The following is an 18,076-nucleotide window of genomic DNA, read 5'->3' as shown; positions in this document are numbered from 1 at the left end:
AGTCAGCGGCGACATAACACTTCATGGTCACTTCACTAAAAGTCGCCTATGGCAAAGTGTGCAAATATCAGCCATCACCACTTCAAACCCAGCCAATAAGAGGCCACTGAGACTGGGTGTACACTGATTTGATTTCAGAGACATCACATGGAGGTTTGGTGATCTCAGTGTGAGTTTGTACAGTAATGGAAATAAAAATGATAATGATATTTTTAACATAACACTAACTCTTTGCTGCTACAGTCCCGGTAGTCAGCTGGGAGCTGGAAATGAAACAGCTGCTTTCATTTCGTTGGGCTGTGTTTAGAAATATAATTTGCTGCCCAGTTGCATTAAGGTTTTTCACCTATAGGATGTGGTGCAGCCCGAGTGCCCCTGCCTGCCTGCCTGCCTGCTGCCTGCCTGCTCCTCCCTAAGTAGTATACAGCGGGACACTCCGCAGTTCGCTTATCCCGTTCCTTCCCGTTGCCTTTTACGCGCACGACGTCTGCAGCCTCAGTGATTCAGGGAGCCCGTCTTCACCGCACGTTGCAAGCTTTCTTGTTTTCTGTTTTTTGTTTTTTTTTATTTATTTGGATTGGATGAAGGCAGGACTCTTTACCCAGTGTTCCGATGGCGAAACAGCGCTGGTTCTCTCACGTTGAACATTTTTAGAGGGAGATATTCTCGCTTTTCTTTCTTCTTCTTTTCCTATACCCCGACTCATTTTCAACAAAATGCTGGACGCGCGTTCTCTGCGCAGCGTCCGCGGAGTGCTCTCTTCAGTCGCGGCCGCTTGACTAAAGGGGGATCCCGGCTCCCTTTTCATCCTCTACTCCCTCAGGAACAAGAGGAGTTTGCATGCAAAAGGTGGTTTATCTCGGCAAGGTGAGCCTCACTGTTTTCCCTCTGATGTTATCTTTACATATGAACACTACTTTGAACTGTCGGGAACAGAATTTGTGCGTTTCCAGCTCTGACTGTGTGGACTGATTTCTAATGGAGGTGCAGGATTATGAAGGCATCAAACCCAGTGAACACAAAATACGTTGTAGCGTAACAGGTATGAATTTATAGAACTGCAGAACAAGTATAGATAGAGATAATCAGTGTGATGCCCCCTCTGCACCCCTTAAGATACACACATCCATATTATTATATGTGAAATAATGATAGTCTATAGGAAATTTATGGTGTTGTAATCATGCAGTGCTGAATGTAAATGTAAACTGTTGCATTCATGAACAGCATCTTATTTTACACTAGAAATCTAGCTGTATTCTGGATTTAAAATGATTATCTGTTCAACTTAATGATCAAATGTTCTATTATTTACAACTTTCCTTTAATTTTTTAATACTTATCCAAAGTGCACAAGACATTTCAGCCTCTGTGGTAAATTATAACTTCTACCCAGCGGCTGTTTTTCATGTGCAGGGGGTTTGTATTTGTGACTGTGATGCCAAGAGGAAAAAAAAAAAAAATTGCCAATGAGGAGTTAAATCAGACTCCAGAAATCGCTGTCACATGCACCTCCTCCATCCAAACACTGATAACACATGAATGGATATCAGGGGTTCTTTCAGTGCATTTGTTTTCCTGAACCTACCACCGAGTCCCATTTTGAGCGATGGGCTGCATAGAAAGTAGTGCTTCGGCAGGAGTTCATTGCCTCCTTACAGCCATAACAGTGCAGGAGTGGAGTGCAAAGCAAAGCAGCCATATTGACTGTTAAAACAAAGTCATTGATTCTGCCTAACACCTTCTTAGAAATGTGATGAAAAGATCAATAACGTCGTGCAGCCGTTACTATTTTTGACTGACAACGCTGAGTAACAGGTGACTGATCTCGGCCACCTGAAGAGAGCTGATTTATTGTTCAATTTTGGCAATGTGCAGATGCATAATACTGTAATCTATCCCATTTCAGTGTTCTTATAAAGACATTGATTTAACTTGTGTGTCATCAGTCATCTCACAAACTATCTCTTTTGTCTTCTCAGCCATGGAGGGACTTGCCTAAAGAGGATCCTACATAATTTAAAATTTTTAGACTTTTTTCCCCCCATTTTCCTTTTTTTTTTGGTGTGGTCGTAACATCTTCCCAGTGAAGTCACCTTTTCAATCACCATGGCTGAGAGGCTTGGACCGGCAGGGCTCAAGCCCACCAACATCAATATCACTCCATCGCTGCCCCCCGAGCCCATCGACATCATCCGCACCAAAGCCCGCTCCCGAAGAGTCCGCCTTAACGTTGGAGGTCTGAACCACGAGGTCCTGTGGCGGACCCTGGACCGGCTACCAAGGACCCGGCTCGGCAAGCTCAGAGACTGCAACACCCACGAGTCCCTGATGGAAGTGTGCGACGACTACAGCCTGAATGAAAATGAATACTTCTTTGACCGGCACCCGGGGGCTTTCACCTCAATTCTGAACTTTTACCGCACGGGCAAGTTACACATGATGGAGGAGATGTGTGCCCTTTCATTTGGCCAGGAGTTAGACTACTGGGGGATTGACGAGATCTACCTGGAGTCCTGCTGCCAGGCTCGCTACCACCAGAAAAAAGAGCAGATGAATGAGGAGCTGCGGAGGGAGGCAGAGACAATGAGGGAGAGGGAGGGAGAGGGAGAGTTTGATAACACCTGCTGCTCAGACAAAAGGAAGAAGCTGTGGGATCTCCTGGAGAAGCCCAGCTCCTCTGTGGCTGCCAAGGTAGGGAACCGAAACTGGAAGTGTGATTACACCGCCCCCATCTCACATTTCCTGTTCGCATTCAAAGCCGAACACTCGGCCTGGATCATGACACATTACAGGCACACTTATTACCAACCTACTCCCACCTGTATAAAATAATCACGAATTCATCTATTTGAATCTTAAACAGCCTCATGTACTGTACTCTCATCAGGTGCTTTCTTGTGCCATCTGTTTGTTTTCCATCCCTTAAAGTAGCAACAGTTGTTGAGGTTGAATTAAATATGGAGAAGGCTGCGGCCACTGGGTGGAGAAGGAAAGGTGCAAGAGATTAGCAGTGAAGGTGGAGGTGTGGCATACATACAGACGTCACTGTTAAGTCAAAGTTACTGTATAGTTGTGGTGCTGATCAAGTCGTAGTGGAATCACTGCAGGAGCTTCAGATTTACACTCTCGCTGCTTTGACAAAATAATTGGTAGGTGCGTCAGCTACGAGTGTTTTTCTTTGCCGGGATAAAGTATGTCAGTTCAGACCAGACCTGTCAATGGCTAGTAACATGGCACGACTTTTAGAGGGAGAGGTACAAGTGTCTTTTCTCGTGCGGCGCTACAGTATTATGTGTCAGTCTCCCTGACTGATCGGATGCACCTCTGTCTTGGTGTGAGTGTGAGTCAGCGAAATGACAGGATGATGTCAAAAAGTTTCTTTTTTTTTTAATTGCATGAATACAGTTTCATCAGCTGTTTACTATATTCACTTATTACCACATTTATTCAATTTCATGGCGGGTGGAGGGAGTCATGAGTGTTTCTCCCTTCCCACGTACCACATGTTTAGAGGAGTGCTGCTTCAGTACAGTTTTTACATTTGTACATGACAAATCTCACAGAAATTAGATGACTGTGAAGCAATGTCATGACTGTCCCCTTCTAAAAGTGATGACAGTGAGGATGACTCCCAACTCCTCCTCTTCTTCCTACACCACCTCCACATTCCAGCCCCACTCTGACTCACTCCTCAATTAGGTAGGTCAACCTTGATGAAATCCAATCAGTGGTAATTTACGTTGGGTCTCCAGTATCCTGATCTCATCATCGGTCAGTGCAGGGCAGGGCTGGCCGGGATTATATTCCATGTCAGAGGATCATAAACACAGGGTCATATGTATGTATGTGTGTGTGTGTTTGTGTTTGTGTGTGTGTGTGAGACCAAGGCAGCATCATTCCTTTCCCTCTGAGTGAGAAATGCAGCTCTGCATGTGCTGTGTGCTGCATTGTTCTGAGCCCCGTTCCCCTTGAAGCAAATGATGTTCTCCTTTGGCCGAGACAGGTTGGAAATCATGGTAGATTTAATTTCAGACCCCTGGTGCCTTGTTCTAAATTTATGGTGCAGTATTAAGCTTTAAAACACAGAAAAAAAATATTTTAATGAAACTAAACACTCAGCTTCTTTCATAGGGCTACTGCCCATGTTTTCTCTTCCTCCAGTCCCTGTGCCATCCCTGCATGGCTTGTTTTCCGTTAATCAACGACTGATTTGTGATTGACAGGGACCCCATCTCAGCTTAATAATTGTATGCAGCCTCCGTGGAGAAGTGGTATATCACATGAATCAATTATAAGGAGGCTGCCAATATCCAGTCTAAGGCAAACTCAGGTGACGGCAGTGGGGTAATTCGATACGCTTGGTGATATTTAAAGTGATTTACATCCTCAATACGGTCCCTGATTCTGCAGAAACATCTCCGTATGTGCTGACCTGTTCACTATCTCATTTGAGTGTGTGGGGGAAGCCTGTGAAACCTTAAAGGGAAATCCCACCCTAATTCAAATTGCATTGACATTCTGCTGAGTGCTCTACGAGGAGAACTTGAACGTGACTCTAATGGCTCAGCCCTGCGATCGCACCACGGTTATCCGCATGCTGAAAGAACACTTGGAAATAGATGGCAGCTCCCCGAGGTCAGGGAAGCCGTTCACTGTACAGTGAGAACCCTTGAAAGCCCTTGACCAAGTAAATGCCATTACTGGGTCGGTACATAGCCGTGTGCTTTTACACGAAGCAACCTGAGCCCTTTATCAAATGCATTCCCAGACCCAGATTCTCCTGGCACACTTCTGTTCTCTCTCCCACTGTGTCTCCTTTTCCTCTCGGTGCCTTTGTTTTCCTCTCACGCAGCCTTTAACAGATATTAAAACCCATTGTGCTGCATTATGGCACCTTTGGCCCTAGCTGCCCTTAAATAAAGGTTAAGCATGAGAGGACTGACCTTTTCAGCAGGGTCAATCAAGCTAGGATTACAATCATCAGCGATAACAGCGGCACATGCTTTAGGAGCACAAGCCCTTTGCAGAGCCGGGGGGGGAGAAAAAAAAGATGCAAACAACGCAGACGAAAAAATAAATAGATAAAGGTTTATTGAACACAGCACAGAGGTGTTCAGAGAGAGCCACAAGTGAAGGAGGAGGAGAGTTGGCGGAAAAAGATAGTGACAGAGGAAAGCCCTGAGAGAGAAAGAGAGTGATGTAAGAGGTGCAGTCATGTAAGTTACGCTTCAGGATGCTGAGCTGGATCTTTGCAAACCTTTTCGCAATGAATAATGAATGAAATGGTCAAAACAAAGAGGACACAGGCTAATGCAGTGGCCTCTCCGTGTTACTGCGTGACTTTTGGTTGAGTGGCCCTTCCAGCGAGCGAGCGAGCAGGCAAGCGAGGAAAAAGAGGAGCAGAGAATCGTTTTGTGTCCACTTGTATTTGGTGTTCGACATGTCACAGGTGAACCTCCTGGTTTATGTAGCAACAACAGCCTGTGAGCTTCTATGCTGTTCAGGTTTTTCTTTATTATATTCCCCACATGATATTTAATTAAAAATGTAAGTGTCTGCACAGCTTACAGCCACCGGTAAACGACTGTAATGTGCTATTAAATTACATCAGAATTCTGCAGCAGTCATGTTTAGAAGGAATCTCAGACGGACGTTTTCCACTGTTTTCTTACTGTGGGCTATAATTTCTATTAATCCAGTACAACAGTGTCATCCTTGATATTGAGCCAGGAGGATTTGTGCTGCCCTGACCCTCTTTTGTTTACAATGAGTCATGGGTGTAGTCGTACAGCCAATGCACTTAGCACGAGCTCATACACAGAAGCCATATCCAAATTACCAGATAGCTTTTAAGACTCCCAGTGAATTACTGACTGACTTTTTCCCTTTGATTGTATCCCCGTGTGAAAGAATTATCACTACCAATCATCGTCCCTGCAGACACCAATCACGGCGCATGTAAATGTTGCTTGTAAATGTACTTTGGACGCTGCCAGTGTCATGGAAACGTGATTGAGATGCCTCTTGTTTGTTTCCTTCTGTGTTCAGATCAACAGAAAGTGTGTAATAGATGTTACCTCACAACAAGTGATTCAGCGAGAGCTTTGACATTAACATACGAGTCAAGCTGTGTTCCTGGCGTCATAAATGAATGCTGCGAGTTGGTCCGTGGATGCCTACAGTGCTGCCTTTTAATAAATGTATGGTATAGTTTGCAAGAGCTGCATCTTTTTTTTTTTGGTATTTTGATTAGTGCTCGTACAAAGCCCCAAGATGAACTGTTTGGAATATTATGAAATATTAAAACCGTAATACACCCAATCTCTTAGAGACAGAAATCATTCCCCTGTTAAGGTTTTCTCCACTTTAGAGTCCTCTCAGTCTGAGCAGCCCTGGAAAGTAATGGCCGAGGATCCAGAGCATTTTAAAGAGATCAATGTTTCTACTTGCCAGACATTTCAAGTTGGGTTTTCTGCCTCCCTCTTTCTCTCTCTCTCTCTTCCCTACATCAGCCATGTCCAGCCCCGTGCTTGCTCTTAATGTGGATGTGCACCATTACTCTCGACTTTATCTAATAAGCTAGTCTAGCTAGTGGGAATGATAAGCAATGGGTCTGCATGGGTGCAGACTTGTGCTGTTTGGTCCTCCCACGCTTGGAAGCAGCCAAAGTCGGCCCAGCACAGACACTGTTGTTGACGATGACACAATGTGGGGAAGCTGTAGCATGATGAGCTACTGTAACAGACACCTGAAATGCCAATCTTATGCAACGCCAGCGGTGCCGTAGTCATCCGTCTTGATGCGATGCAGGAGCAAACATGCATGATACACGCTGTCCACTTTGTCGCGCTGATTGATTTACAGACTCGTGGATATGTGAGACTGCAGGAGTGACGGTATTAATGCGTAGCCTCAAGTGTGACATGAGCAAATTCACTTAGCATGCGAGGGGAAAAATGAGTTAAGAGGCCTTTAGTCAGCATGAAGACAAAAGTTTTACACAGTAAGTTTCCCTTTGGGTGAAATTCAAGCCCTAGGTTTGTGAACTTGTGTTTCGCTATCATCCCTTCTCCTCTCCGTGAATTGTGGTCAGTCTTCAGAAGGTTAAATCAATGATCATTGGAATTTTATGGAATTTTATGTTCTCAGCCTGCTGGGCAAATGTATGGTCTGTGTTTTTTTGCTTATTTTGTGAAAAACTCTTCCCACTGGATGCTGACCTAGACTGCTGTGGTGCTAGGAGATCAGATTTTATTTTAGTGCGTGTGTGTGGGGAAGTGGTTTTCAATCAGTATTCTTTAAATAATTTAACCGCTTTTCAAGCCAGTTCTTTCTCTCGGTGTGATGCATCTGTGGTGCAAGAAGCAGAGCATCTGATAATAAGCCCAACCTGTAGGAGTTATTATTGTACTACATTATCTTATTTGGCCTTTAGCAACTTGTCAAGATGTATTACAAGAGTAGAGTTTATCATTTAGGTAGAACACACCTTCTCCCCTCCTGCAGTCTCCTAGTTACATAAGCCTTCCACCAGGCCCTCTAATCAGTACAGCCTAGCATTTAGGCACCAGCACCTAAATCCTCTTTACCCTGCAATCATAATCAGATAAGAGTCAACCTCCTAGATTATAGGTGGCATGAGTTCTTATAGTGCCTGCATGGGCAGAGGCAGCAGCATTTATCATCTGGACGTTACAGGAGGACACACTTTATCCTGTCTCCCTGTCCACCACTGTCTTGCTTTTCCCTCTATAAGTCTACCGCCATGTAAGGATTATCTCAAGTATAAATCAGTTCGATAATAACTCACTCCTGATGACAAAGGGTTATTATAAGACCCTGGGGTTGAAAGGATAATGAAAGCTTTGGAAGGCCACAGAGACTAACAAGCAGCACCTCTCCTGAACTAATTTGACTCCTTCAAAATGCTCTCTGGCAGCAGTTTCATCAACAAACTGTGGAGATAACCTGCTGTTACTTACACATTCTCAGCTTTTTCTTCTCTTGCTTGAAGCATTCATAACCATGCCTTCTATTGTTTTCATGAAAAGTAGCTGATTTGTTATATATACAGAGAATACTCACTAGTTTGTTCTGCTATTTACTCACTCTAAACACGAATTTCCTCATATGGACAACAAACCGCACTAGCGCTGTAAGCAGTGGATGGAGCACTTTCCACTCTCCACAGTTTTGTTAGTGTTGTTGGAATTTATAGTGATGTTACTAAGCAGCAAATATCAACTTTCATAACAGTAGCGATGCGCGTTGGCATCTGTTGATATGGTGATTTTACATGGCTGTGAAATATAAAAACACTTTTAAAATCTACGAAGTGACATCCTGCAGCTCAAGATGTAACATGGGATGTGTTTACATTATATTTAGTGAGTTTACACTCAAGCTGCAGATGGATTTCAGTCCTGCTGATAGTGCAGATGTATGAGCGTATGTACAAAAATAGAAATGTATGTGAGAAACACTACACAAGGGTAACATTAAATCAACAGTTCATCACATGAAAGCTATTTTTAATTTCAAATGCTCTGAACATTTGCACTTGTGAGATTATCACTAGAGGCAAACTACATCTCATTTGAGTTTTACAGCAGAGGAATCACAGGGCATTGAAAACGAAGAGGGAGTTAGGACACTGCAGGCCTTTATTGATCCAACTGAAGTGTTGTATCTGTGAATGTCACCTGCAGGGTTGAAATGTAGAGTTTAAGAAGTGAATGAGGCAGAGGAAGTTGTTGAAGACAAAGAAAGAGACAGTCCTCGGTGCTGCTGACCCGCAAAAGTGATCCGATGAAATCCTGGTTGTGCAGGGTTTTTAATTATTTCACAAATACTCACTGATGTGTGTGCGCTGCGATTGGAAAGCACACATCCACAGTCTTCTATCCTTTTGCTTTGCTTGGCACAAGTAACACACTGCTGCTTTATTCCATTTTCGTGATTACCAGTGGGAACCCACATGCAGCGAAATTACAGCCTGGATGTAGCTCAGTGGCATTGGTGTCCCAAAAGAGCCTGCTGGCTTGTCTCAGGGCGTATTGCGCCTGACCATGCACATAGTGATTCATGAATGAAGACATCATTAAGTGAAACTCATGAAGCGTGGCTAACTAGAACAGCACAACGCTATTTTATCTGCACAGTTTAAGTAATAGAATAGTGTTATGGAGAACAACAGGCAAATGTGGGTGCAGCGGAACAAGGAAACTCACTTTAGCACAAAGTCTATAGTATAAACAACATGGCCAGTACAAGCCCGGGCTAATGAGCGGCCAGATGGTGTGAGAAGCCTGATGGCTGAAGTCTCATTAGTAATTCTACTGTCATCCCCAGAATACACCCTCACATTTTCTAACTGAACAAGTCTGTTACGTCTTGGGCGAAATTAAGATTGATGATATATCAATGACTTTCTCAATTAATCATATCATGTATAAGAGATTAGGAAATGGTGAAAAATGGTGCTCACACTTTCCAGGAATCAGAGTTGATGACTTGAGACTTTGTTTTGTCCAGGCAATAATACAAAGCCCAGAGATATTCAGTTCACAACCAAATATTACAAAAAAACAACATTTTGTCACAATAACTGACTGAAATTGACTGAGATTATGATTTTTTCTTCTTCTTTTTTTGTGGGAGAGGGGCATTAGTAACACCCATATTCTGATGCTGATGGTGTACAACATTTTGCTATTCACACATCCAGTAGAGACAGCGAACATTAGCATTTTATAGCATTCCAATTTGTGCACAACTAATGAATGAAGATCTCATAATCATTTTCTTTTTTGCTCTTGTTTTGTTCTCAACCAATATCTGAAGGAAATATCAGGTTCTTTAGCTGGTAAATGTTATGTCAGGATTGTAAGCTAGCTGCTAACGAAGGTGAAGAACATACAGTGCGTTGTTGGAGTTTTTATACTGAAATGAGCGGCCTGCTGCAGCCAAAAACTGTACAATGTGAGCTGTGTGTGAACCAAAATAGTAAAGTTGTGGAAAAGAAAACTAAAATAGTGGATGGAAAGATGCTTAAAGCAGAGTCTGATGATAATCATCTCTGGTTAATCATTACAAGCAACTCCTTTCACATAGAAATAGCCATGTGATCCACGGTTAACATTAAAACTTTGTCTAGTGGAGGCCTACTTTTTCTTTCCCCAACGTACTTTGTATTAGTTTCCCACATCATGCCTGGTCAGTGGTCACTGTGCAAAAAAGTCTAGGAGATGTAAATTGGCAAAAAGCCGCAGGTCTGAGCACCATCAAAGCGAATCATAAATCCCACTGAAGGCTGGGAGTGGCTGTGGACCAGTAGCGAGCGGCTGCACTGGCTGGCACTGCCACCCTGAGTGACACTCTGGGTAAGAGGCTAATGTGTTCCTTCCTTCCCCCTGCTTCCCTCATCTCCCCTCCTGTCCCCTCCATCGCTGCCTCTTGTTAGGTTTGCTCACCCTGTCTTTTGCTCTTTTTTCCCCCCCGTCCCAGAGAGCGCCGGAAAATAGGGGGAGATGGAGAGAGGACAGGGGCTGGAAGAGAGTCATCATTCTAAACGCTATGAGCACCAGGTCTCTATTACGTGCTTCAGTGATCCCTCCCCTACACACACCAACACACACTATGTACTCACCGCTCACAGCCAGTCTTCCACATCTTTGCACATATACACACATTATACCCTCGGTAAGTGCAGCACAGAAGCGTCTCGTAATACTGCTGAGCCAGCTTTCTGTTGGGTGCCACACTGTTGTCTCCCTCACTCTCTCCCCGCCACCTCTTTTTCCTTTTTCAATACCTCTGACCTCATCTCGTATTCCACCCTCCCTTTACATTTTCTTTTTCATCACCACCACCCTACAATCCTCAATTTCTTCTCATAACTTCCTGTGCCCTTTCATCTCTCTGCTCTGTTTTCTCGTCCCCCTCACATTTCTGTCTTCATTTCCTCGCGGGGTGAGAGCTGAATTGTGATCCTGCTCACCCTTCCATCTTGGAAGCAGTGACATGCCAGTGCATTGGTATTCATTGTGGTGTTTTTTTCCCTTTCTTTTTCTTCTTTTTTTTTTACATTCAGCCCTTAATCAATCATATTTCAGCGAACTATACTTCTTCAGGTGTCTGCACTTCCTGTGTGCTACCATGAGCTACAGCTGCAGAGGTGCTCTGCTGTGTCTTGATATGAGAGGGGAAAAGAAGGTGTGTGAATGGATTTACATGCTCTGAATGCACAAGCAATCCAGACACCTTGAAAAAAGATAAGAGGAGAGAAACAAAAACCAAGCGATGCATTTTGAGAATCCTCACAAAGAAGAGGGACTATCCTCTGAAGCCAGAGTCCTGGCAGTCCTGTGCAACCTAGAAAACCCCCCAAGGAGCTCTAGAGAGTGAAAAAAGGAATCAGTAATCAACTTCATTTTACTTGTTTCCACTGAAATACTGTGTTTGCGTAGTTTCCATGGTGACCGTGTTGTGCCATGGTGACTTATTGACACCCAGGGAGCAATTCATCTCTATACAGGCTGTGTGAGAGGCTGAGCAGCTGGTACCTCAGCCCCCATAACCAAACCCCTGATGCAAATGGAAGGGAAACGCCTGGGCTCCACATTATCAACGCAGTTCACGTCCGGCTGACTTCTTGCCCTCGGTTTGCATGCCTCTCCATTGGGATGCTGAGGTGTCTTTGGTAATTTTCAGTTTGTGTCATTCCTAGCGAATGCTTCATTAGTTCTCAGTGACACAGGAACGACCTCGTATCAGCATAGTGTGCGTGTGTAAAATGAGTTTCACTGTCATATATATTGCCATATGCAGTAGGCGTAAAAAAATACATTTAACTTTGACTGCACCAAAATGTAATGAGCTGTTTTCTTCTGTTTGAGAGTGTGGAGGCAAAAGAGAGCAGCAGGCGAGGTTGGATTTGTGTTTATGTGAAAGAAAGGAGAAGAAGAATGGTCTCTCTGACGGTCTTGTGGCGCAGCTCTCCGGGCCAATCACAGTCTCCAGAGTGTCAGCAGCAGTAGTGGGACTTTCTTTTTCTAGCATAGAAGATATTAATGAAAACCTGGGCTCTATGAAGGAGCCTCCGAGGACATGCGAGAGAAAGGAGACGGAGACAGAGCAGATTAGTGGGAGGTTGAAAGGGGCTGAAGCCACTTGTTAGCCACCGCCTCATAGATACTGGGTGATGGAGCAGAAGCTATTGTGATTGGACAAACACATCTCTTCGCATTTTCCCTCTCATCAACACCACCGCCCCCTCCTTCTCCTCCTCCTCCCTAGTCTTTGGCTTTTCCTGTCCTCTTCCTATTTTAGCTCCTCTGTTGGACTGCCTCCATTTTCATACACCGTCTTCCCCTCTTTCTCGCTTTCGCTTTTCTCTTGTGTCATCGCGCTGTTGGCGTCACTGTGGGCTGTGCTGCCAGCTGTTTGCTGTCTCCCACCACCCCAGGAAGTGACAGAAAAAATTATTTTATCTCCCGCTCTTTGTTGTGTTACGTGGGCCTCCCACGTCTTCTTCTGAACCACGGGAGTTCTTCTTTGCTGACCACTAACTCTGCCTTTCTTCAAGTGCTTTAATGCATCTTAAATTTCACTGATCCCCTATCTGTCATCCAGTCTGCAGTGCATGGTATGAAACGGTGTATTCCCATATTCAGTCAAAAACTACTGGCAGATATTTCTGCTTATTTTGAGAGCTCTTCTGCTTATTTGAGATATGTTTCTGTCTTGGCATAGTCCACCATTTTGGTCCAGACTAGAATATATCAGCTACTGCAGATGCTGAGACTTGCAATGCTTGTTAAATTAATGATATTCCCATAAACCTTAGGTCTGCTTTGTATTCAATGCTCTTTAGCCAATGTTAGCATGCTAACACACTAGAATAGAGTTCTAGCTATCTTAGTCACGGTAAGAAAAGAAACAAAGTAAAACTTAAATAAAACAATTATTTCAGTAAAGATTTTTTTAATACTCAATTGAAAACCTGTTTCATTTCACCATTTTTATTTTATTTTATGAATTTATACACTCATTTTGTTGGGATCGTAGTTCAAGTGGTGGAACAGGTCGGGGAGCATACGTCAGTCCGACTGCCCACAAGTCCGACGGCTCATTTCTCCGACTACCCATTCTACAGTGTTGAGGTTAGGTTTAGGGTAAGGTTAAGGGTTAGGGCTACTTAAGTCGGAGAAGTGGGAGGTCGGACTGATGACGCAAAAATAAAGAAATGTATGGTCGGAGTCGGAGAAATGGGTAGTCGGACAGACGTCATGCGCCCGAACAGGTCGGCTGCTGATTTCTGGGTTGGCGGTTCGATCAAGGTTGCAGCAGGAAGGCCATCCAGTTTAAAAATCTACACCAAATCAAATATGCAGTGATGGCTTGCTCTGGGACTCACAGGAGCAGCAGGAGGACAATTATGACAACTAACTTATTTATGATTTGATCACTAAAGGTAGTCTTTCAGAGAGCAGGGTACTTCCACTGACTAAAACCTTTCTGTAGCTCAAACGTCACAGCTCTAGTCCACATGACAGCTATTGACAGTTGGCAAATGAGTATAGCTTTGCCATGTTCTGTTAACCCCAGTCTTCCTTCCCTAGTCATTCAGTTTCCTTCCAAGCCATTCATGATAATAGTGAGTCGGTCAAACTCATCACTAAATGTGCCTTCAACTGGAACTGTCCATTTGTGCGTCTAGTCAGGCGAGGTGACAAGAGACATTGATACACTGCTTTAGCTCCCTAATTGTATGATTGTAATCAGCTTACTGCCATTGGAGGCAAGGATGTGCCTTTGGGCTGGCTTGAGGGCACACAGGGACTAAGGCACACTCTCAAAACATGTGACCCTTGTCAATGTCAGGAAGCCAAGCAGCGGGCCAAAAGATCAACGTCTGACATGCCTGAAAGGTCACACTGACCTCTGGTTCTCTGCGGTGCATGTGTATAATGTGGATGTGGTCGACTTGAGTACAGCCATTTAACATTTACAATAAGTGCGAGCATATTGTGTTTTGACAGTTTTGAGAGGCACAGTAATGGTGGAAATCTTTTCAAGAGGAGACTTAACACCTCAAAGCACAAATTGTCTTTGTGTTTTTATGAGGTTCCGCCACCTGGAGAAGAACCTGTGCTCAATCACTGCAGGATCAGGGAAGATTTGGGTCTGTTGGGTGATGACATTTCGTTGAGGCCTTGCCAATCGATAGGATGACTCTCAAGTATTGACCGGTGTGCTGAAAAGCCCTCCTGTCTCATTTTCTTGCACAGTACAAGTTGTGTCGTATGTACAGTGCAAGTGTCAAACATCGGCGGCAACGCACGCAATGGCTGTAGCTACTGGTGCTTTTTCACACTTATGTTCATGATATTTGCTGTTTCACTCCCTTGGCTGCGGCACATATTGTGTATTTATGTCTGCACCTGGTGCTGCTTTAACAGCCTCTCGGTTCTTTTCTTCATGCTTGTTTGTGATTCACCTTCAGTGACTCACTGTTAAGCTGATTCTCTTTATACCCATCTTTGATTATCTACATCTCTCGTGTGAAATCTGCTTGTTCACCTTCTCCTCGCTGCCCTTCATTTCACTTCGACATCCCCCAATCACTCAACCGTGCTCCCAAATCACTTGTTTCCTCTTCAGCCCCTTCTCTTCCTCCTTTATTCTCATACAAAAGTCATACTCATAGGACTTCCCCTAACTATTTTTGTTTAATTTGCCGTGTATGCTTTGCCAGGTTTCTGCCAAACCCACTATTAGTGTGAATTTTACCCTGCATCTGGACTTACAGGTGCTGGCGACTCTTCCTGGCACAAACCCAACTAAAGATTTTAAAGTATACTTCTTTTGCCATAAATCCTTCTTAAGTAGCATGACAGTATCTAAAGGCCACCTAGCACTCTTAAGCATCCCTAGTTTTCGCCTCCTGTTCCAACTTAATGAATAAGGTGTCTGAAGGCGAATAACAATACTAATGTTGATGGATGACTGTTGATACAAGGCAAAGTACCACCGGCCTTTGTCACATTTCCAGTGTTGCTATTCTCGCCTTTTTGAGTGGTCGCTTTCATCCGCGATGCTCAACGTCGTTCTGCTCTATTTGAATCACACTAATACCACTTTAAAACTGCATTAATGCTGCCATAAAAGTAATCTTATGTCACAGATAGCCATGATAAAGCTCAGTATTAAAAATACCTAAGACTCGCAGTACTTAGAGGGAGATGTCGCCTCTAAAAATACACAACAGGCGGCCAGTGCCACCACACTACTCCAACACATGAGAGTGAGAGTAAACAACAATGTGCAATCATGCAAAGAATAAAAACCTAGAAATTGAGATTTTCTCTTTTGTGGTTAGTCTTGGGGAATACAGGGAGAGATTAAGAGGTCTCATTTAAACATATAGCTGCATTGTGAATGAGTAGATGCTAATGCGGATTATAATATGAAGCATTAAATCGGTTAAGGCAGTGATTCATCCGCCCTGCATGATTCATCTCCTGTTATTACTTCAATATGTATTTATTCCCTTTCTTCACATGTCGCTGCTGATGAAAGCCATGCTGTTTAATCTCTGTTAAATTCAGACGGGACGATGTGGACGTTTATGAAGTGACACACTTGCAGGGTGACCTTTTTAGCAATGTATGCGTCTGTGTGTCGGAGTGTGCGTGCCTCGGAAGGCGGCTTAATTTAATTTTTAAGTTGGGCTCAATCAGCAGCGCATATACGCACAGGCAGCGAATGAGGATTGCTCAAACAAGCCAGATGAAAGACAAAAAAAGATAACACGGTGTCAGTTTCATTGCCATTCCAGAGATGACAGTTTCTCTCACTTGAAAGATCACCTCGGTCTCAGGCAGCTGAGGAAGAGCACAGGGATGTATTCATCAAAAGACTTTGATCATTTATCTGTATTTCGTTTGACGTGGCAGTTTATTTGACATTAAAACATTTATTTATTTTTTGTTTCCCTGTCATTTCTCCACTTAAGATTCGCCTCCTCCACTTTCTTCTTATATCTATGGGTTTACCCTCAGATTTACAGCTTCATACAGCTGATGGATCTCCGCAGAGGAATGCGTCTGGAGCAACAGCACACACTTTGGCAGTGGAAAGTTGTGACAGAGGAATGCTGTTTATGTTTAATAGTTTAAAAGTTTAATAAATATTAATTTAGTAATGTTTACCATTTTGGCATGTTTAAGAGGTGGCGATTTAATCACAGCTGTGTAATTTGTCTGACTGAACACAAAAAAATTCCACAAATGACTCTTTCCTAATTGAAAACCTGAGTCCGTCTTCTTGCGAGGATTAATGCTGGTGCAGAGATGTGTAAATCCAGCCTCCTGTCTGACTGACTGACAGTCAGACACACCCCCCAACCTGATGTGCTGCTACCCTAATCCCTTCTGACGACACCACGGAGTCTAAGGACAGAAATTAACAGCCTTGTTGCACAGTGTCGGCCGCGGCGTCCTGCCTGCCTGCCTGCCTGCCATCGCTGTGATCACATGCCCATGATGATGACGAATCAATTAGCATTGCTGACATATATCAGATTAAGGCTAAACAGAGCCGAACGCAGGCTCATTAAAACGGTTGTCTGTTTGGTTTGTCTAGTAGAAAGCCAAGGAGAGGCTTAATGGAGGAGGGGAGGAGTTACTGAGGGACACAGGATTGCCGGGGTTCACAGCCTAATCTCAATGTTTGGCTTCAGTCTGTTTCCGGGCTGAACAACAATCAGGAAACAGGGGAGGTACAGGTAGAGGTGGAGGTGGTTTTTACTTACAATCCAAGCTGCTATGATCCAAATTTGTTGTAACAAAAATGTGAAAGGTGTAACAAGGGACACTGTCGCCCATTTCTCTAGTTTCCCTTAAAGCTGCTGAGCTTTTCAGCAACAGTTGCCACTGCTCTCAACAGTATTGTGTAAAACCCAAACAACCAACAACAGAGAGACAAACTTTATGGCCAGCTGTGAGCAGCATTAGCATTTAGCTGCTAAAAAGCTAGATACTTCCCTCAGGAATTGGTGGAGACCAAAACAGAGCAAAAACACTGAGAGAGTTAGCCTACTATTGAACCTACATTTCCTGATGTTTGCCTATCTACAGGACCTGTAAATGCATAATTATTTACTAGCACATCAGCCATACCATACCATAACTATACCATATCCATTTTCTTTTTGCTATGTAAGACATTTTGATGAAATCAATCATTTTACTCTGGTTTTGAGGCTATTATTCAGACAAATATGCAGAGACATCTGACATATGTAGATACATGCATGTCTTTTTGTTTTTGTCTGTGTGATAATGTGTGTTTATATGCATGCATGGTGTAGGATGCCCTGCATGCCTGCAGAAAGCCGCCTTCTAGGGAAAGACGCAGCGTACACAGCCTGCAAATTACATTAGTGCACTCTACATGTGTGTATATGGCATGCGTGTGTGTGTATGACTGTGTTGGAGTGCAAATGCAGCACACTATATCCATTCATGTAGAACACTGCATGAGCAGCATCATGCAAAGTACGCTGCAATTCAAGCGTACTGCAGTGAGCGAGGAACTCCATTCATAAGAATATATTGAATTCAGTCTCGGTAGAAAATGTCAAACAAATTTCCTTTCCTTCTTTGTCCTTTAGATTAAACATGAGCTCTGGATGAGCTAACATTTTGCTAAGATGTTATTTTTTTCTCTGAATATGAATAGTATGGTAATGAAATCTCAAATCTTATCAGCTGCAGATATCTCTGCTCTGACAAAGCACTCATTCACATCTGACAAGAGAAAGTGAAGTACTATTCTAAAAGAGGAAGTAGTAAGGCAGATGTACTTTGATATGAAATATTGATATCCTGGACAGCCTGGAGTTTTGGCTAAAGATAAAATTGAAAGATAGAGCAAGGACGGGGAAATACCATAGGCAGAGAGAAAGACAGACGGGGGGGTTGGGGGGGTGAGGTACAGTGTGTCAGTATCAGACTGCAGCAGTCGCAGAGATAAAAGCCTATTATGAACAAGTGCGGAAGACACAGCT

The 18,076-nt window shown here is 43.6% G+C and overlaps 1 protein-coding gene across 2 annotated transcripts in view; it reads left to right on the top strand.

The window, feature by feature from the left end:
- Positions 1-603: 603 nt before the first annotated feature.
- Positions 604-18,076, top strand: part of kcnb2b (potassium voltage-gated channel subfamily B member 2b) — an 82,109-nt gene continuing 64,636 nt past the window's right edge. The window contains exons 1-2 of one of the 2 annotated variants that reach the window (XM_085763491.1): positions 604-867; positions 1,983-2,694. In XM_085763491.1, coding sequence (XP_085619617.1) covers positions 2,110-2,694 — 585 coding nt within the window. In that variant the 5' untranslated portion in view covers positions 604-867; positions 1,983-2,109. Of the gene's footprint in view, positions 868-949; positions 1,043-1,982; positions 2,695-18,076 lie in introns of those variants that run through there. The other variant, XM_085763493.1, reaches the window with a different exon arrangement.

The sequence above is a fragment of the Trachurus japonicus genome, chromosome 20 (genome assembly GCF_045865225.1).
Source record: "Trachurus japonicus isolate A0001 chromosome 20, Traja_1.0".
Lineage (NCBI taxonomy): Eukaryota > Metazoa > Chordata > Actinopteri > Carangiformes > Carangidae > Trachurus > Trachurus japonicus.
This window is presented reverse-complemented; position numbering and strand designations above follow the sequence as displayed.